We start from the raw sequence: 22,593 nt of genomic DNA on the forward strand, positions 1-22,593 counted from the left end.
AGACTTTTCAGTCTTCTCTATCTTCTCTATGATACACATATCCGAGATATTGGACTTTCAATAGGGTGGGGCTCTGGACTGATCTATGGTATTCCAGGAACGAAACTTAGCAGGTAAGAACCAATTTTCCTTTCCTATTCGTACCCCAGATCAGTCCAGACAAATGGGATGTAATCAAGCTCCCCTAAATCGGGTGGAAACCTGAAAGACCAATTTGCAACACATGTGCCTTAAACAACACGTCATTGGCACCCAAACATCTATTCAGTAATGTGAAGCGACGACCAAGTCACCACATGGCAGATCTCCTGTAGAGAAACCAACTGACACTCCGCCCAGAAAGCTGCTTACACTCTGGCCTCTTCAGGAAGCACCGTTCCCTTTCAAATATAATCCAAAAATAAGTCTTCTTACAGCCACCATGCAATTGTAACTTTCAAAGCCTTGCACCCCTTCTTTGCTCCACTGAACAGCACAAAAAGGCGATCAGGCCTTCAAAATCCATTGGTAACCTTCAGACACCGAAGTAAACACCAACAGATATCAAACAAATGTAACTCTCTGGGTCCACCAGATCCAGATGCCAGAATGGAGTAAGTTCAACCGGCTGATAGAAAGAACGTCAAAAAATGACCTTCGGTAAACATAACGGAACAGTCTGCCATGAAACCTCATTCACTGAAATTTGAAGAAAGAGGTCCCTATACGACAAGGCCTGAAGTTCCAAAATTCGCCTGGCTGAACAGATAGCCACTAGAAATACCACATTCCGAGTAAGATCCTTCAGGGATGTCCCCTGTCACGGCTCAAAAGTTGAAATGGCTCAAAAGGTCAACTACAAAGAGCCTTAAGTACCAACTAGAGAGTTCAAGAGAGGTACACCCAACCAAAAGGAGATCATAACTGCTTAGCATCTGTCAGAAAATCACATCTGGAATGACCGCCAAAGAAACTCCAACTACCTTACCTTGACAAAAACTGCCACCTGAATATGAAGAGAGTTATATGCCAACCCCTTCACAAGCCCTTTCTGCAGAAAGGCCAATTTTAAGGACCAACACCTGCGTTGGGTCAAGCCCTTCTTCAACACACCAGACATCAAACACCTTCCACACCCTGAAATAAGCATAGGAAGTAAGGCAGAAAGAACTGCTTCTGAATACCCCTTCAGTCACAACCACCTCCCATCAAAGATTAGGCCATGAGTCAAAAAGCGATCCATCCAATCTGAAAAGATTGGACCCTGCCAGATCAGCCTTTGAAGATGATCTTACTTCAGAGGACCGCTGACTGTGAGATTTACCAAGTCTGCAAACCAGTGTCAATGCAGCCCCTCTGGCGCCACCAGTATATAACAGAACTCACACCAGCCACAGAAGAGCCATCACTTTGATGCCTTCCGAATTGCACTGTCGCCTGCTCGCCTTGGCATTCTTCCTTGTCACCATGAGATTTCACTGAGGAACTCCCCATTGTCCTGAATTAGCTCCACTGCTTCTGGTAATAATTCCCATTTTCCCAACTGCTGTCGGCTGAGATAGTCCACTTACACATTGTCCACCCTGGCTACCTGAGATGCTGCCAGTGTTGCCAAATATGTTTCTGCTCAAACAAACAGCCGTTGAGCTCATTGTTGCCGCATCGTCTGACAAAACTCAAACCGCAAGAATGATAGACCATAATGCTTGTATGGATGACCACTGACCCTGAGACATCTGTCCTTGTTAGGCTGGCTTCAGTGGTCACCACTCCCCTATCCTAGATCCTCAACTCCACTCCTCACTCTAAATTGTCCCAAAAAAGCCAGCATGAAGGGCTGGACCTGGCTATCTCCTGAAGCTGAAACTCTTCAGAGGGCAAATTCAGGAGAGACTGTATATGTGCGAATGCCCACGGAACTAAATCCAGCACAGAAGCCAAAGCACCCAGGACTTGCAAATAACCCCACACTTTGGGGTAGATTTTAAAAGAAGCGCGATCAGCCTACTTTTGCTTGCGCATCAGACTCAAGCAAAAGTACGCTGGATTTTAGTAGATACGATCCACTAAAATCCTGGATCGGCGCGCGCAAGGCTATCGATTTTGTATAGCCTGCGCGCGCCGAGCCGCGCTGCCTCCCCCCGTTCCCTCCAAGGCCGCTCCGAAATCAGAGCGGCCTTGGAGGGAACTTTCCTTTGCCCTCCCCTCACCTTCCCCTCCCTTCCCCTACCTAACCCACCCGCCCGGCCCTGTCTACACCCCCCCCTTACCTTTGTCGGGGGATTTACGCCTCCCGGAGGGAGACGTAAATTCCCGCGCGCCAGCGGGCCTGCTGCGCGCCGGGCCGCGACCTGGGGGCGGGTACGGAGGGCGCGGCCACGCCCCCGGGCCGTAGCCACGCCCCGTACCCGCCCCCAAAACGCTGCCGACACGCCCCCGGAACGCCGCGACGGCCGGGCCCGCCCCCCGACACGCCCCCGACACGCCCCCCTCCGAGAACCCCGGGACTTACGCGAGTCCCGGGGCTCTGCGTGCGCCGGGAGGCCTATGTAAAATAGGCTTCCCGGCGCGCAGGGCCCTGCTCGCCTAAATCCGCCCGGTTTTGGGCGGATTTAGGCGAGCAGGGCTCTGAAAATCTACCCCTTTGGGTACCAAAGCTGCAATAGACAATGGACCTGAGCCTGCAACTCTGTCACCCTCTCCACGGTGAGGAACATTCTTCCCAACCTGGTATCAAACTTCGCCCCAAGGTACTCCAGGGATTAGAAGGGAATAAAGCTGTACTATGATTGGTTCACCACCCAGCCCAGAGACCGCAACTTCTGCATCACCCGCGGTATGGAATGATGTCTTCTGACTTTGCTTCGAGGAGCTGTACCAAGAACCCTTCTCTTCACAGGACCACAGCTACCACCACCATCACTTTGAAGGTCCGAGGAACAGTCACCAATCCTGACTGTAGAACTTCTGGAACTAAAAATGCTCATATCAGGCCAACCACAGAAGCTTCTGATGTCCTGAGAAGCCTCTGTCAGTCCGATGCCAGAAACTTCCCTTTGCAAACTGCTGCTCTTACTGATTTCAATGTTTCCATGCAACAACAAGGTACCAGGAACACCGCACTGATCTTCTTCAGATATCAAATGTCGTAAAGTGTCTTTGTTCTTTGACACTCTGAAATTGACTGAATATCTGCCTTTCCCCCATTCCTCCAGAGGCACAGTCACCATTGGCTCCAGCTGCTGTAAATGCTTCTAGCATGGCGTGCAAGGCGTCTCTCTTTACTTGTGACATGCAAGAGGAACTCATGAGTCTTCTCAGACCGGATAAGAAAAATCTTAGGTTAAGCTGCCTCTTATCATGTCCAGTACCCATTGGTCCAAAGACCTTAGTCCACTCCTCATAACAAAGGGCAATCTATCTCAGGCTACCCCCTTTTTTTTTTTTTTTTTTAATGAGTAGAGTAGACCAGCCTCCCTTCATTGTGAGGACTTGCTGTCTCCGGCCCCTTGACCAGAGTTATTGCGGCTGGAATTACGCAGTCCCCAAAAGGACTGCTGCTGCCCTGATCCTTGCTTCTGAGATGAGAAAGCCCCGCTGCTGGAGCGATACCCTCTCTTCAGCTTATCTTCAGGCAATTTTAGTCTTCTAGACTCCCCCAAAAGGTTTACTAGTTGCTCCAGATCCTAGCCATACACTAACCTCCCCTTAAAGAGGAGATCACTGAATTGGGACTTGGACCAGACATCCGTTGACAAATTGTGTAACCAAAGAAAACGGCTAGCCGATACCACTGCCACCATTATCCCAGCTGACATCTGAAACAGATCATAGGGTGCATACGCCACAAGCCATGGCTGCCTCCAGACGTGCTGCTTGCCTAACGGAGGCCAAGGAAACCTGTCCTTTTGCCTGCAAGCTCTGCACTCACCGCAGCCAGGCCCACATGCCCAAGGTTGAAACCTCAAACATCCTTCTTAGTTGGATCGTCAACTTCTGATCCTAAACAACCTCCAACATGGCCAAATGCTCCGCCCAGGTGGTTTTCTTCATAATCGTACAGACCAAAATATAGGAAAGTTGGTTCTTACCTGCTAATTTTCATTCCTGTAATACCACAGATCAGTCCAGACAAGTGGGTTTTGCATTCCTACCAGCAGATAGAGGCAGAGAACAAAACTTTCCTAAAACTGCTACATAAGCTAGAGTGCCACCTGCAGTGCCTCAGTATTGACCTGTACTCAAACCAAAGATTAGTCCTTAAACCCTTTCCAGGGCAACCAGGCAACTCGGGGTTGGAACACCCTGAACTGGAGCCTCTCATATTTATAGAGAGCAAAACAGTCTGATAACTGCTTAACAACATATTTACAATTTGCAAACAGTTTTGAAATACGGTTCCACCAACTATCAGGAAATTCAGCCTTTTGGCAGTGACGGGGTAGGTCTATGGACTGATCTATGGTAATACAGGAATGAAAATTAGCAGGTAAGAACCAATTTTCCTTTCCTGTTCATTCCCAGATCAGTCCAGACAGTGGGATGTACCCAAGCACCCCTAGACTGGGCAGGAACTTGAAAGACCCGCACATAGAGCACTCACCAAAAGTCGCATCTTCCTGCGCTCGCACGTCCAAACGGTAATGCTTGTTGAAAGTACAAGGCGAGGACTATGCTGCAGCCCTACATATCTCCTGAGGAGACACCAACTGACATGCTGCTCTTGTAGAATGCACTTTTAGGCCCACTGGAATTTTGGGACCCTTACAAATATAAGCAGAGTACATGGTCTCCTTCAGCCACCGAGAGATCGTGGCTTTAGAAGCTTTATCCCCTTTCTTTGTGCCACCAAACACCACAAAAAAGTGATCTGATCGCCAAAAACTGTTAGTGACCTTCAGATACTGCAACAGAGTCTGCCGCACATCCAAAAGATGTAGCTCTCTATCCTGAGGAGAATCCCTAGACCATTCTGGAAAGGCTGGAAGCTATGGTCTGATTGATATGAACGGAGGAAACCGCCGAAACTGCAGCATCCACTTTAGACACTCTTAGGAGCTCCAAGGTCTCTTCCATCAAGGGGTAAAGCTTAGCCATAGCCCTGCCGACCTCCAAGCCTGCCTCCAGAAAGTGCCATTCCTGGTTCACCAACTTCTGTTAGGCAAGGAAAAGGCACTAGGAGGACCATGCAGTCTATCCAGGACCAGATTCACACCCTCATTATCGGACTCTTCCTGAACCACCTTAACCCCTAGTACTCCCAACACCTGAGGAATAAGGGGACACAGCTCCTTTTTAAACAGGCGGACCACTCGAGGGTCATCCCCCTCCGACACCAGTAATTCATGCGGATCAGGGTCATCTTTATTAACATAAGGATCCGCATTCGGAGCCGCATCTGCGTCAACATCTGGGTTTGCCCCATGAAGATCCGGAGGGTCCTCCTGCAGATAATCAGAATCGTCCAAATCCCTGGGGTCGGCCTCTGTTCCTGTGCGACCCAGGCCCAGGCATTGTAGTGATCTCCAGAACTTCCTGAAGATGCTCCCCCTCCCCTTCCTCACCAGGAAGGCCTTATGCAGGGTAAGAATAAATTCTGGAGAAAATTCTTCTGGATCCTTGGGCCCCTGATTGAGCAGGCTCTCGTCAGACTCTCCCTCCCCCCTTCTTGGTACCCTGGATCCACAAGCAAAAGAGGAGGGGAATCCCTGGAGGTCGAGCCCCCCTGCCCGCGATCCCCCACAGGCACAGCTGCACTCTGTGATCCCTCTGGGACCGCAGCCATGGCCCCTTCTATCTATAGCCACTCCCGTGGAGGTTCCCTCTTTTCCCTGACACACAGCCTGTACCAAAAGGTGTGTGCATTAAGTCTCACGGACCACAGACTGCAAGGTTTCCATGCCGCCATGTGCAGCTTTAGCACCATAACCCATGCGGCCGCTAAGAAAACAAGTCAGCTTGAGCACGCTGAAGGAAAAAAAAGGCAGGCTCCATATGTGGCTTAAGTCTGCGCCACGCTGCAGCACACAGGAATCCTCCTTATCTCCCCCTCTCCTGCCAGCCCCGACAACTCCCACTACCTAAGGTGCTCTGACTGCCGTGCCCAGACTGAAGTTCCTGCTAAAACTTTTTTTTAAACTTAATACAAAGCATAATACCAAATTAAAGAACAGGATGGTGGCTTGCAGGAGGAGATCTCGGAGGCAATGAGGGAAGCAGAAAGGAGCGGGCTACAACCAGCCAGAGGTTTCCAACCCCTAGGTCGCCCAGCTCCACCTGAGGAGTGGTCCATGAAGGAGCCTAACACCTCAGGGAGCCTCAGTCCAACTTCAAAACTCCCCAAAAAATTGTCTTTTTTTTTGTCAGATTGCAGGTTTGCACCTCTACCATCTGCTGGAGACAGAGAAATACTGAAGGACTGCAGGTGGCACTCGGATATGTAACAGTGCCTCAAGTTTTTGTTCTCTGCCTCCATCTGCTGGTAGAGATGCAAAACCCACTCTTCTGGACTGATCTGGGTAAGAACAGGAATAACCTCTGGCAGGGGATAGAGCTTAGCCATAGCTCTCTCCACATTCACTCCCACTCCACTCCCGGAGAACCAATTTCTTTACTGTTCTATGGAACAGAAAGGCTTTGGGGACCCTCGCAGCCCTTCCCTGTCAGGGTTCCCCCTTCATGGTTGGACCCCAGCTGAGAAATTTCACCTCCCAACTGCCCCAGCACATGCGGGATCAAAGGCCACAGTTCGTCCTTCCTGAACCACCTTAACTGCCCCCGAAGGGCTCTCTCCAGGGCCATCATCTTGACCCCTGAACCCCTCTGAGGGATCCGTGTCATCAGCGTCACCGCTCTTGAAGGTCTAGCAGACGGAAAAAAAGCACTCAACCCTCACGAAGAGTCTCTCCTGCACACCTTAGCCTGTTGCTGGGGCTGCAGTGGAGGATCACACTTGCCTGCTGCTCCCCTCTTTTCTTAATTAATTTATTTTTTAATCTAATTCTCCAGACAGCAGGATTTTCACCTCTACCATCTGCTGGAGTCAGAGAGATACTGAAGTACTGCAGGTTGCACTCTAGCTTATGCAGCAGATCCAGAAAAGTTGTGTTCTCTGACTCCATCTGCTGGTAGGGATGCAAAACCCACTTGTCTTACTGATCTGGGGTATGAACAGGATCTAAAATCCATGCATGCAATGGTGCAAAGCCAGGTGTGGTTCAGTTTGATCAGTTGACCTGGTATCCAGTTGGCAACTCTAAGGAGGTGCTCTCCTTCCACAGCCATTAGTTCCTTAAGGGTCTCAGTCCTTGACTGTTGTTTGCATGGCACATTCCCTAAACAAGGTGGGCAAAAAGGGTTCTGCCCCATGAGGTGCCAAGCTGGAGCAGTACCAGAGGACAGAGGTAAGATGGGCATGTGCCCGCGTGTTCCCTGAGCCAAAAGCTGTCCAGCTCTCCCCCCCCCCCACCCCCCGACATGCTTGCGTGCTCCCTCAGCCAATAGCATCCCAGCCTGTTCCAACATGAGGGTGGGCCATGGGATCCACGCTACCATTGGGGAAGGTTGGTGTGCCAATGGCAATGCCCAGGGTGCCTTGCTCCCAAGCAATAGTCCTGGTTCCTATATATAAAGATGGTTCAGTCACTAATGAGGTGACAGCCAAGGATCCATTTTCTAAGTATAAGAGACAGTAAAGCCACTGCTGAGATGTCTTCCCAGCCCTGTCTTCCGTATATAAAGGTGAGTATAGTCACTGGGGAGGTGACTCTCAAGGGTACACTTCCTATGGTAAATTCCAGGCCTCTGGAAGATGGCCGTGGCCTTAGCTCCATCCTGCTCTATCTACACTTGATTGCAGTGAGCTGATTGAGAATCTTCAGCCACTAAGGCTTCCAGCTCAGACAGTTTGTCCATTTATGCCCCCCCATTTTTGGAAATGCAAACTGCAAATGTCCCACATTATTCTTCCAAAATAGCACAAGTTGTCATTTAGCACAGTAGATAATTCCTGAATCATAATAATAATAATAATAATACAAACAAACAATGGAATAAACTCAAAGGATCCCTGGAGACAGAGGATGCTAATGAAGCACTGGGTAACCTGCATGGAGTGGCAGTTCAGTCCATAACAGCAGTGGAAGGACTGCTTTGTGGTTCCAGGAATGCACTGGGGTAACCTGCATGAAGCAACGGTTACCACCCTGAACAGCACTGGGCTGACTGGATAGTTCATTTTGGGTTTTGTTTTGTTTTTTTTTTTTTATCTGCCATCACATATTATGATACATATACAAATTCTGTGTCTTGTCCAATCCAACATGGAAATTCATTATTACAGCAAACAGAAAGATAACCTTAAGAAGCACATAAAAAATAAATAAATGACACATTTTTGGAAGCCCAGGTTTGTATCCCATTGGTCAGTTGAAGTTAGGTTTCTCCTTCTCATGAGTCAAAATGATACCAAGTGTACACTCCTACAGGTCAAATGCAACCAAGTCCATTATCCCCATTGCTCCATTTGATTTCTGCCTAGAATAGTAATAGAAACATGGTAGGATGGAGCTCCCGTCACAGAGAGAAACCTTACATTCAGAGTGAGAGGCAGTTCATGGTTATAGTGTGTCAGAGCAAGCCCTGCCCCACGGGGTGTACAGTTTGTGATTCGAACTAGAAGAGGGACACAGCTAGCAGTTCCTAGATCCTCTCCTTTTTCGCTGGGTTTGATTAGATAGTTAACGCTATGTACAGTTTGGCACACAGCCCCAGTGGTTTCAATTTGAAAAGAAAATAGTTGAATTTACAAAAGTGACACCCTGGGGATTTATTCAGTCTGTCATGAAACAGCTCCTTCCTCAGTCTTGGGCAGTCCCTGTCTCTATCTTCTGCAGAAACGCACAGGTCCCAAGCCCAAGCAGTACCTCCTTCACAAACCCATAGTTCAGTTCCAGGTGTCAGCACACCAAAAGTATACATAGCCATCTGCACACAATCCCAAAACAAGGTCAGATCTAAAGCAGTCACACCTGGATTTGCCCACTACATATACTGCTCACATTCATGTAAACACATCGGTAGATGCCTTCACGCATGCATGCATACATCTCTAAACTCCACCATACACATCTCAAATCTTTGCCCTTCTTGGTAAATCCCACCACCAAACTCACGTTTTCTTGCCTTGTTGTAGTAAAGGGTGAGGAAGGAGTACAGGCAAGAAAACTAATATCGGAATGAAACCCAAGATGTGACATTCTCATGAGCTGTATTGGTGCTCTCCTCGTGAGCCGGTGTCATGTGCACTACGAGTTCAGCTCTCTGCGAGCCTGAGGACAGTCCACGCGCAGGACAGCATTCCTCCTTACATGGGCCGGGACCCAGCGGTGTGCATGCTGAAGTACTCGGTGAAACCATTCTGCTGGTGAATCTGCGGAGCACGGAGCTGGTAGGGAGGTGGCTGCACTTCATCACCAGATGGTTTAGGAAGTGTGGAGGGTCCAGTCAGTGTTGAGGTAGTCACCATGCAGCTGGAGCTGGGATTCAGGCTTGCATACCTCTGCACAGCTGCCATCTCTTCCCCAGATTTACCAGCCTGGTAAAGGAGAACAGAGGCATCAGGGAGGGAAACTTGTATAGAGGCGTCAAAAGTTGCTCCACCATGCCACTGGGATTCCATCTACACTGGTTCACCTATCCCACCACTCCACCCATCAAAGTCACTGATGCCATGGAGAGCTTGCCTATCACAGTATGCCACCAATAGAAGATAGCACGTCCAGTGGTTCACTAACGTGAGGTCAACCTGGGAAGGATCCACCCATGGTGCCAGCAGTACCATCAAAAGGGGAACGTGAGTCTATGTTAATTTAACCAATTGCATTTCTCTCCACCTGTAGAGCCCAACTTTATTTTGGAGGGATAGAAAGCCATAATGGGAATTCCAGTGGCAGTAGTGGTGGGGATTTTGGTGCCACTTATCAAACTTGAGGTGCTACTGAGATGGAGCCCTTGGTGTTATTTAAAGAAGGACAAGCCACAAAAGAGGCAAGCTGAGCCAAAGAGTCTGGCTTGGCTCTAGGAATCAAACATAATCCAAGCCAAATTAATCAGACTGGAAAATATAGGAAGCAATCCTTTTCAATATTTAAAAAACACTGAGAGGAGAGGATCACCTTGCTGGTGGCTGAAAAGAATCAGTAAAGACTGCTTGGGGAAATTTTTAAAACTTAAAAGTATTGGGGAGAAGTAAAACTATAGGGGTATATTATTTAGTGTGTTTGTGTCTGTACTGATTAGCTAGTCAGCGGGTAGGCAAAAACCAGGAGTTTTGTGTGTTTTGATTTAAACAGGTAATCAGAAAGGCAGGCAAAAACAGAAGTTTGTGTTTTGTATTTCCCACCCTTCCCACCCACCCCTAGCTCATCCTTTAATTTATAGGCAGGTGACACTTTCCCACTAAAAAAAATAATAATAATAAAAAAATTAATCAGCCTTTTAACTTAAATTCAGAAATTTCCCACACCTTATCAAGAGTTTAATCATTCCCTTGTAGGTCACTACCAGATATATAGTGAATACACTAATACATTTAAAGGACCCTAATTGTATGCAGTCCTACTCCCATAGTAATCTAAAACTTAACTAGGAACTGAACAAATTTAAGATGAAGGCAGCAGTCCAGCAGCAAGAGAGAGGCCTCCCAGTCTTTTGCATCGAGTGACATGTATGATTTTTTTTAACTGCCGGAGAGAAAGATGCAAAGAGCTCCTGGCTCTCAGAGAACGAGTCCAATCTCTGGAGGCTAGAGTGGCAGACCTGGAAGAGATGAGGCAGACAGAGAGGTATATAGATGAGACCTTCAGGGACTTCATAGCCAAGTCCAGACCAAGGCAGCCCTGGTGCTGCCTTGGAGAAAGAAGGTCTTATGATCAGAAAGCATCAACCTGGTGTAGCAGGAAAGGATCCTATAGCAAGGACCTGCTCTCCAGGTGGTGCATTGACCTCTCGCACCGAGGATGTCTCTCCCAGGGCTACTGCCCAGGAGGGAAGGGTTAGGTCGGCCATCATAGTTGGTGAGTCGATTATTAGGCCTGTAGACAGCTTTGTGGCTGGTGGGCGTGAGGATCGTCTGGAAAATGCCTACCTGGTGCGAAGGTGGTGGACCTCACATGTCACCTAGATAGGATTTTAGACAGTGCTAGGGAGGAGTCAGCTGTTGTGGTACATGTCCCCAGAGGCGGGCAGAGTTCCAGAGTCTCAATGCGTGGATGAGACAATGGTGCAAGGAAGAGAGATTCAGTTTTGTAAGAAACTGGGGAACCTTTTGGGGAAGGGGGAGTCTTTTCTGAAGGGATGGACTCCACCTTTATTAAGGTGGAACCAGGTTGCTGGTGCTAATCTTTAAATAGGAGATAGTGCAGCTTTTAAACTAAATCAAAGGGGAAAGCTGACAGTCGCTCAGCAGCAAATGGTTCGGAGAGAGGTATTTCAAAGGATACTAATGAAGCATTAGAGTTAGAGCATCCCAACAGAGAGGTTCCAATAATAAGAAAAGTAGTCCAAGTGCCTATAATTAAAAACTCACCTGAGCTAAAAGATTCCAATTTATCCCTGCCAACTGAAAAGCAGAATATTAATACAAACAAAACACACTCTTTGAAATCTTTGTATGCTAATATCAGAAGTCTAAGGAGTAAGATAGGAGAATTAGAATGTATAGCAGTGAATGATGACATAGACTTAATGGGCATCTCAGAGGCATGGTGGAAGGAGGACAACCAATGGGACAGTGCTATACCAGGGTACAAATTATATCACAATGACAGAGAGGAGCAACTTGGTGGCAGAATGGTGCTATATGTCCGGGATGGCATAGAGTCCAACAGGATAAAGATCCTGCATGAGATTAAATGCACAATCGAATCTTTATGGGTAGCCAAAAGATCTTCATTCAAAAATTGGAAGAAGGATCCATCAAAAGAAAATATGATTAAGTATTGGCAAGTTAAATGTAAAACATTGATAAGACAGGCTGAGAGAGAATTTAAAAATAAGTTGCCTGTAGAGGCACATACTCACAAGGGAGTCAGTTGGACCATTAGATAATCGAGGAGTTAAAGGGGCACTTAGGGAAGATAAGGCCATTGCAGAAAGATTAAATAATTTCTTTGCTTCAGTGTTTACTGAAGAGGATGTTGGGGAGATACCCGTTCTGGAGACGGTTTTTCAAGGGTAATGATTGAGATGGACTGAAGCAAATCACAGTGAACCTGGAAGATGTGGTAGGCTAGATTGAAAAACTGAAGAATAGTAAATCATCTGGATCGGATGGCATATACCCCAGGGTTTTGAAAGAACTAAAAAATGAAATTTCAGACCTATTTTAATGAATTTGTAACCTATCATTAAAATCATCCATTGTACCTGAAGATTGGAAGATGGCCAATATAACCCCAATATTTAAAAAAGGGCTCCAGGGATGACCCAGGAAACTACAGACCAGTGAGCCTGACTTCAGTGCCAGGAAAAGTTGTGGAAACTGTTATAAAGAATAAAATCACAAAAAGTTTATATAGACACGGTTTAATAGGACACAGCCAGCATGGATTTACCTAAGGGAAGTTTTGCCTCACAAATTCTCTACGTTTTTTTGATGGGGTGAATAAATATGTGGACAAAGGTGAACCAGTAGATGTGGTGTATTTGGATTTTCAGAAGGCATTTGACAAAGTGCTGCATGGAGAGGCTTCTAAGAAAAGTAAAAAGTCATGGGATGGGAGGCGATGTCCTTTTGTGGATTGCAAACTGTTTAAAAGACAGGAAACAGAGAGTAGGATTAAATGGTCTGTTTTCACAGTGGAAAAAAGTAACCAGTGGAGTGCCTCAGGGATCTGTACTTGGATCAGTGTTTTAAAAATATATTTATAAATGATCTGGAAAGGGGCACGACGAGTGAGGTGATGAAATTTGCAGATAACACAAAATTATGCAGAGTAGTTCAATCTCAAGCGGATTGTGATAAATTGCAGGAGGAACTTGTGAGACTGGAAGATTGGGCTTTCATATGGCAGATGAAATTTAACGTGGACAAGTGCAAAGTGATGCACATAGGGAAAAATAACCCTTGCTGCAGTTACACAATGTTAGTTCTACCTCAGGAGTTACCACTCAGGAAATAGATCTAGGTGTCACAGTGGATAATATACTGAAATTGTCAGCTCAGTGTGCTGTGGCAATCAAAAAGCAAACAATGTTAGGAATTATCAAGAAGGGAATGGAAAATAAAACAATGGATGTCATAATGCCTCTGTATTGCTCCATGGTGAGTCCACATCTTGAATACTGTGTGGAATTCTGGTTGCCGCATCTCAAAAAAATATAGTTGCATTGGAGAAAGTGCAGAGAAGGGCGACCAAAATGATAAAGGGCATGGAACGGCTCCCCTTTGAGGAAAGGCTAAAAATGTTAGGGCTGTTCAGTTTGGAGAAGAGATGACTGAGGGGGGATATGATAGGAATCTACAAAATCATGAAAGGACTTGAACAAGTTAATGTAAATCAGTTATTTACTCTCTTAGATAATAGAAGGACTGGGGGGGGGCACTCTATGAAGTTAGCAAGTAGCTAATTTAAAACAAATCAAAGAAACTTCTTTTCACTCAGCGCATGGTTAAGCTCTGGAATTCATTGCCAGAGGATGTGGTTACAGCAGTTAGTGTAATTGGGTTTTTTAAAGTTTTGGATAAGTTCCTAGAGGAAAAATCCATAAATTGCTATTAATTAATAAGCAATAGTGGCTTGAGATGTATTTAATGTTTGGGTACTTGCCAGCTACTTGTGACTTGGATTAGCCACTGTTAGAAACAGGATACTGGGCTTGATGGACCCTTGGTCTGACCCAGTATGGCATGTTCTTATGTTATTTTGTGTCACTGATTCAATTTAACCTGTCCCTTCAATTCTTGGTCTTTCTCATCTCTGTTCTCTCTATCTCCTCATTTGTTTTTCTCTTTTCAGACTTTTCACATCTTTCTTATATCTTATATCTTCTCCTTTTGTCCTCTTTTTCTCTAACTCTATAGATACCTTTGTCTCTACATCTTTCTCCTCTCCCAGCTGAACCTTCTGCTCTGTTGCTTCTCTATTTTGGTCTTTGGAATTCAAAAAGGTACAGAGAAGGGCAACCAAAATCATAAACTGGATGGAACGGTTCCCCTATGAGGAAAGGCTAAACAGGTTAGGGCTTTTTAGCCTGGAGTACAGAGTTTTGAGGAGGGATATGAAGGAGATCTATAAAATCAGGAGTGGGGGTAGTTATTTACCCTTTCAATAGTACTAAGCTAGGGGACACTCCATGAAGCCAACAGGTAGCACATTTAAAACATGAAACTATTTTTTTTCACTACATGCACAATTAAACTGTAGAATGTGTTGCCATAGGATGTGGTAAAAGTTGTTAGTGTAGCTGGGTTTAAAAAGGGTTTGGATAAGTTCCTGGAGGTCAAATCCATAAACCACTATTAGCCATGTAAAGTCACTGCTTCTCCCTGGTTTTGTGCAAGAAGGATTGGACCTATGCTTTGGGATGCCGCCAGGTACTTGTGACCTGGATTGCAGACATTGTATGCTGGGCTTGATGGACCTCCTCAGCCCTGCCTGCCCCTCTACCTCTACCTCTCTTTCCCTTTCAGTTCCCAGCCTGTCTGTTTTTCTTCTCACCCTGTTTTCCCTCTCTTTCTCCCTCGCACAAGATCTGGTTTCTATCTTCTGCTCACCATCTGTAATCTTCCCGTTTTCTCTCTCTTCCTTTCTTTACTTCTGACGCATTTCCTCCTCCCCTTTTGTGCACTGTTGCTTTCCCAATCCTTCCTTGTTAATTCCCCCTACTTTTCCCCGTTTTGGTCTGATTTCCTCATCTGGCTTTCCTGCCCTGTCTTGCCCCTGGCTACCTCTTCCTCCCACCCCAGCACAGGGCATTAGCTGTACATGGCACCAAGGCACAGAAGATGAAAGGGAATTACAGAGGTACAGGGTGGGAAATGTTTAGGAAGAAGAACAGATTAACCGGGAGGGAAGAAGGAGTGAGAGGCGAGAGAGAGAGTGGCATCACCGGGGAGGAACAGGAAAATAAGGAGAAAGAGCAGCTGAACCAAAGGGTGACTACATGGGAGAAGGGAGGAGGTGGCAGGCGGCAAAGAAGAGGGAACCAGATATGGGGAAAAAATGGGAGAAGAAACGGCAACTCAACCAGGAAGGAGGAGGGAGTAAGGTCGAACTTAGGAGGGGGAAGTAAGAGTCAAGAAAGCAGCTGAACCCAGGGAAAGAGGACGAGAGGAAAGAGTGAGCAATCTGAGAGGTGGGGGTACCAGGAAGCAAAACCAGGCAGGAGGACGAAGGGAAGATGGCAGCCGACATGGGGAGTGGGAATGGAAGGAGAGTGGCCATTGCAACAGTAGGCTGACCTGGGTTAGCTCACACTTGGCTTGTTGTTTCGTTGGGATAACAAGTCACACAAAAGGCGGGAGCTAGGATCAAGCCTTTACCAGGCTGCAGACGGAGGGGAGCACGGTGGCTTTGGAATTTCTGACTTTCTAGGGACCCGATTGACAAAGCTCGCAATCCTAGGTCAGTGGCTGTCAAACCTGTCATCAGGATCTGATAGTCAGGTTTTTAGGTGAAGTATATTTGCATACACTGGAGACCCAGCATATGCAAATTTATCTCATGCATATTCATTTTGGATATCCTGAAACTAACTGGCTGTGAGGACATGAGGACAGGTTTGGGAACTGCTGTCTTAAGTGATACTTATGAGGTGGTCAGTACAGAAACGGGTTTGTCCAGGTAACTTTGAAGTCGCCCAGAAAAACCCTGAGATTTCAATTCCTTGTGCTAATTTTAGCCTGGTACCATTTTACCCAGGTAAAATTTGACCAAATAGAAAGAGAGTGGGGAGGGGAGGTCTTCTGCAGCCTAGATTTATCCATGTGGCACCAATATTCGGTACTATTTGGACAAATTTAGCCAACTAAAAGGCCAATGAAATAAAGTGCGCCCAGCCTAGCATACAGCTTATCAAATGGATGGCCGCGCGTTTTGGATGCTCGTCCATAACCCTCCAGGCAATAAGGGGATCAGTGCGTCCAAACAAGGCGCAACTAATAGCGCTCATCACATGTACATGGATGCAGGCGTAAAGTCTTCCCACACGTCAAGGGCTCAACTTAAAAACAAAGAAACCTGTTTTTCCTTGGATCCTCCTACTTAGTATCATTGCGATACTAAATTGGAAGAACCACAGAAAGCCGCAGCATGCAAAAAAAAAAAATGTCAATGTACAAAAATTAATTGCTGGGTGCATTGTACACGCGTACTGTGCCGGTAAATTAGCTGCTGTGTGAAAAAACGGACGCTCGTAAATTGAGCATCCATTTTCCTAACCCGCACACAGTCACTTCTCCTAGGCGCCCCATGCCATGGACACGCTAGGGTTGCACAATTTATCCCTAGCTTGTCCTTTTTAGCGCAGCAGCTCGTTTGCTTATTGCATCGGGCTCCGGGGAGAGGTGGATTGTGCGCACGTTAAAAAAAAGGTGCGCACAGTTTGGACACACGTTTTTACCATGTGAATATTGCATTGGCCTGAATGCCTGGTCGAAGAAATCTGAGTAATTCTTTCCAGGTAACACGAGGCCAGTATATTCAGTGGCAAACTTTTCAGGGATAGACCTGCTGAATATCCCAGCTAAAGTTATCCACCCCTTGCCACACCACTCAATATGGACCTCAAGGTTCTTTTGAGGGAGGATAACTTGGCATCAATTACAGTGCTATGGATGCTACTGAGCTACGATCCCTCTGTATTATTTACAGCTATGAATCCCACTGAGAGAGGATTCCTCTGTATTATTTACAGCTATGGATCCCACTGAGAGAAGATCCCTCTGTATTATTTACAGCTACGGATGCTACTGAGCTACGATCCCTCTGTATTATTTACAGCTACGGATGCTACTGAGCTACGATCCCTCTGTATTATTTACAGCTACGAATCCCACCGAGAGAGGATTCCTCTGTATTATTTACAGCTATGAATCCCACTGAGCTAGGATTCCTCTGTATTATTTACAGCTATGGATCCCACTGAGAGAGGATCCCTCTGTATTATTTACAGCTATGGATCCCACTGAGAGAGGATTCCTCTGTATTATTTACAGCTATGAATCCCACTGAGAGAGGATTCCTCTGTATTATTTACAGCTACGGATGCTACTGAACTACGATCCCTCTGTATTACTTACAGCTATGAATCCCACTGAGAGAGGATTCCTCTGTATTATTTACAGCTACGGATGCTACTGAACTACGATCCCTCTGTATTATTTACAGCTATGGATCCCACTGAGAGAGGATTCCTCTGTATTATTTACAGCTATGAATCCCACTGAGAGAGGATTCCTCTGTATTATTTACAGCTACGGATGCTACTGAGCTACGATCCCTCTGTATTATTTACAGCTACGGATGCTACTGAACTACGATCCCTCTGTATTATTTACAGCTATGGATCCCACTGAGAGAAGATCCCTCTGTATTATTTAAAGCTATGGATCCCACTGAGAGAAGATCCCTCTGTATTATTTACAGCTATGGATCCCACTGAGAGAGGATTCCTCTGTATTATTTACAGCTATGAATCCCACTGAGAGAGGATTCCTCTGTATTATTTACAGCTATGGATGCTACTGAGCTACGATCCCTCTGTATTATTTACAGCTATGGATCCCACTGAGAGAAGATCCCTCTGTATTATTTACAGCTATGAATCCCATTGAGAGAGAATTCCTCTGTATTATTTACAGCTATGGATCCCACTGAAAGAGGATTACTCTGTATTATTTATAGTGATATGGATCCCACTGAGCTAGGATTCCTCTGTATTATTTACAGCTATGGATCCCACTGAGAGAGGATTCCTCTGTATTATTTACAGCTATGGATCCCACTGAGAGGATTCCTCTGTATAATTTACAGCAATAGATGCTACCGAGCTAGGATTCCTCTGTATTATTTACAGCCACGGATGCTACTGAGCTAGGATTCCTCTGTATTATTTACAGCTACAGATGCTACTGAGCTAGGATTCCTCTGTATTATTTACAGCTACAGATGCTACTGAGCTAGGATTCCTCTGTATTATTTACAGCTATGAATCCCACTGAGAGAGGATCCCTCTGTATTATTTACAGCTACAGATGCTACTGAGCTAGGATTCCTCTGTATTATTTACAGCTACGAATCCCACCGAGAGAGGATTCCTCTGTATTATTTACAGCTACGGATCCCACTGAGAGAGGATTCCTCTGTATTATTTACAGCTACGGATCCCACTGAGAGAGGATTCCTCTGTATTATTTACAGCTACGGATCCCACTGAGAGAGGATTCCTCTGTATTATTTACAGCTACAGATGCTACTGAGCTAGGATTCCTCTGTATTATTTACAGCTATGAATCCCACAGAGAGGATCCCTCTGTATTATTTACAGCTACAGATGCTACTGAGCTAGGATTCCTCTGTATTATTTACAGCTATGAATCCCACTGAGAGAGGATTCCTCTGTATTATTTACAGCTACGGATGCTACTGAACTACGATCCCTCTGTATTATTTACAGCTATGAATCCCACTGAGAGAGGATCCCTCTGTATTATTTAGAGCTATGGATGCTACTGAGCTAGGATTCCTCTGTATTATTTACAGCTATGAATCCCACTGAGAGAGGATCCCTCTGTATTATTTACAGCTACGGATGCTACTGAGCTAGGATTCCTCTGTATTATTTACAGCTATGGATCCCACTGAGAGAGGATTCCTCTGTATTATTTACAGCTATGGATCCCACTGAGAGAGGATTCCTCTGTATTATTTACAGCTATGAATCCCACTGAGCTAGGATTCCTCTGTATTATTTACAGCTATGGATCCCACTGAGAGAGGATTCCTCTGTATTATTTACAGCTATGAATCCCACTGAGAGAGGATTCCTCTGTATTATTTACAGCTACGGATGCTACTGAGCTACGATCCCTCTGTATTATTTACAGCAATGGATCCCACTGAGAGATGATTCCTCTGTATAATTTACAGTTTACGGATCCCACCGAGAGACGATTCCTCTGCATTATTTACAGTTTATGGATCCCACCAAGAGAGGATTCCTCTGTATTATTTACAGCTACGAATGCTACCGAGCTAGGATTCCTCTGTATTATTTACAGCTACGGATGCTACTGAGAGAGGATTCCTCTGTATAATTTACAGTTTACGGATCCCACTGAGAGAGGATTCCTCTGTGTTATTTACAGCTAGGATCCCACTGAGAGAGGATTCCTCTGTTTTATTTACAGTTTATGGATCCCACCAAGAGAGGATTCCTCTGTGTTGTTTACAATTTACAGAACCCATTTGCTATTGAGCAGGTCTAACTTACCTGGATAAGTTATCCGCCTAAGACTGAATATCACTAATTAACCATATAACTTATCCAGCTAAGCAGCGCCACCACAATCTGCCATTGCCCGCTCACAACTTATCAGGCTATGTAGCAGCCACTAAATATACTCAGATATTCAACTACCATTACATAGCCCGCAGGATAAGTCCTACTTATCTGGCTTTCTAGCGTTTGACTCTCAACCTCCCAGTAACTAAGTTGAAAATTAAATTAAAATCATTTATTGCAAATGTTGTTTGTTATCCAATGCCCCTATCCCCAATTATATGAGGGAAGGAGAAAAAGACCAATTCACATACATCTCTGTGAACATCGCAGGTGCCTTAATATGCACACGGAGGAGGCGCCCCTAGTAGAGCACTGTACTGTTTGCCATCACTCGCTCAGGGACTTGCGATGGGCACAGTGATAACACCTCAGCAGGGCAAGGGTATGGCTTCATCACTCAGTTTCAAACAGCATTGCTGGATATTTTGCCTGGAAACTATTTTTCCCCAGTGGAATGAATGAGATTATTGACTGGTCGACAGCGCCTCTGGTTCATTCAGTGGTGAGAGGAGGAACGTGTGGTATCGATGAGACATTATTTATAGTGTGCATAACTAGGTTTGAGCTGCATTAGGGAACACCTTGATGATATCACCCAATACTGCGTACCTGCTCTTTTTCCTGCAGTATAAGACTGTTATTTCAAGTGTTTATTACCTTGTGTATATCCTTCATACGGGGAGTGCCTTTTTTTTGTTGAGCATGTCATAATTATCTTTTTTTTTTTTATTATTATTATTGCAGCGTTCAGGGCATGCAATTTTAATACATGGACACAACTGCCTTGTGAAAATTTCAACAGTGTTGGCGTGGTAAAATTTCCTTGGTTTTATAACGCAATATAAAAATATTCTGAAAAAGTTGGGAGAGCTCCGATGAAATTCATGACACGGTAGTGTCAGTATCCAGCCACAGCAAGCTGGCGTTTATATGGCTCTATTATAGGAAGGTCTCCTACGTTTATATATCTCTCATGTGCTACTTGATTGGATGGTTGTTTTATGTACCAACACTATAGTGAAGCTTTCCTTCTGTCTCCATCTGCTGGTAGGGGGGGAGAAAACTATGCGTCTGGACTGATCTGGGAGACGATAAGGAAAGCCTTTTTTTTTTTTTTTTTAATTTAGCGGGTTTTGAGGGGAGTCCTGGCCAGCCAGAAGTTGTGATATTTGTGGTGATGGGGTGGGAATTGGGCCAGGAGGCCCATGATGAAGTTATTTATTTATTGATTTATTTATTTGGCAGGATCGCTGCTTAACCGGATATCTTTTGAAGTTATCCAGTTAAGTGGCAGGTTATCCACCACACAAGGCCAGATAACTTTAGACCTGCTTCAGAGCAGCTAACGTAGCCAGATATAACTGGAATTTGGCCAAGTTATCCAGATTACTTTAGCCTGATAATGGTTTATCTGGCTATAATCTGGCCGGATATATGGCTGAATATTGCAAACCTTGCACATTTTAGTGAATGCTATAATTGCAAAGGTTTTTGTGTGTCTCGCACTGCCTTCCTGCTAATGCTGTTGTGTTTATTGTGTGCTGCATTTACTGTATGTCAGTTGAAATGTTTGCTGTACTGTAACCTCCCTGAGTGGTTTTGTAAGGATGGGATAAATAGTGAAGTAAATAAACGAATAAGTCTATTACAGGGTCCCATTGTTGTTGGAAGTGGAGCCATTGCTATGACTCACGGTGTTAGGAGTCTCACGCAGAAAAGGGATCTGGGTGCTACTAAAGGTGCTATAGCTTCTGCTGGGAATGAAGGTTTTGTGCTACTGATAGTGCTCTGGGTCTCCATGGGGAATGACAACTGGCCTGCTGGGAATGGCGACCTTAATGTTACTTACGCTGCTGTGAGTCCCATTGGTACTGGGGATGGAAAACAGCTCTGTGAAGTTAGGCACAGAATCACTGATAAAATTCACATTTCCATACACGTGATGGGGGAACTTCTCAGCGCTCTCCTCCACAATGCCAATTTGTGAGGTCCGCACGTGATATGGGAAATTCTTGTTGGCTGCTGAGGGCCGTGTGATAATCTGCCAGGGAGAAAAGGCAAATAGGGAGACATTATACCAAGGTAAGACAAAAACATGTACCCAGACATTGTACCCATCTTACAAACAAAGCAATTTCTAAGCAATCATACCTCAGTAACACACTGCAAGGGCTCAGAGATCTTACCCAAGTAAGACAATGCAACACCTCAGGCCTCAAACCTCATTATGCCATACATCATCCACATCGCCTAAGGAAGAGATCCTGGCTGTCAGGAAAACTCACATTTTAAAACATGTGCGAATCAATCACACACTCGCCAGAAACATCACGTGAGCTCTCAGGAAGATTCCCACAATCACACACTCACCAGAGACATCATGTGAGCTCACAAGAAGATTCCCATAATCACACACTCACCAGAGACATCAAGTGAGCTCACATAAAGATCCCCATAATCACACACTCACCAGAGACATCATGTGAGCTTACAAGATTCCCACAATCACACACTCACCAGAGACTTCACGTGAGCTCACAGAAAGATCCCCATAATCACACACTCACCAGAGACATCACGCGAGCCCACAGAAAGATCCCCTCAATCACACACTCACCAGAGACATCATGTGAGCTCACAGAAAGATCCTCATAATCACACATTCACCAGAGACATCAAGTGAGCTCACAGGAAGATCCTCATAATCATACACTCTCCAAAACATCACGTGAGCTCAGAAGATCTCCATAATCACACACTCACCAGAGACATGTGAGATCACAAGAAGATCCCTATAATCGCACTCACCAGAGACATCAAGTATTCTTGAAAGCCTTTCCAGACACCAACTGAACCCACTCTCAACTCAAGCAACTAAGAACTCCTGTCAGGGTAATCAACAACCTTTGACAACTCAATAATGTTCTCTCTTTTTTTTTTAATGAGGCAGGTTTTATTTACCTTGGTCATTCTTTTGTTATCTCAGTGTTAATCTCTCTTTTGCCTTCTCTTCATTCCAAGGTGCATTTTATCCCTGTTTTATTGTAA

General features: G+C 45.4%; 1 protein-coding gene across 1 annotated transcript in view; it reads right to left on the bottom strand.

The window, feature by feature from the left end:
* Window positions 1–8,168: 8,168 nt before the first annotated feature.
* Window positions 8,169–22,593, bottom strand: part of TMEM145 (transmembrane protein 145) — a 48,461-nt gene continuing 34,036 nt past the window's right edge. Inside the window, exons 14-15 of the mRNA XM_029576897.1 lie at window positions 21,395–21,586; window positions 8,169–9,574 (exon numbers count right to left, since the gene is read on the bottom strand). Coding sequence (XP_029432757.1) covers window positions 9,344–9,574; window positions 21,395–21,586 — 423 coding nt within the window. The 3' untranslated portion in view covers window positions 8,169–9,343. The remainder of the gene's footprint in view (window positions 9,575–21,394; window positions 21,587–22,593) is intronic.

The sequence above is a fragment of the Rhinatrema bivittatum genome, chromosome 14 (genome assembly GCF_901001135.1).
Source record: "Rhinatrema bivittatum chromosome 14, aRhiBiv1.1, whole genome shotgun sequence".
NCBI lineage: Eukaryota > Metazoa > Chordata > Amphibia > Gymnophiona > Rhinatrematidae > Rhinatrema > Rhinatrema bivittatum.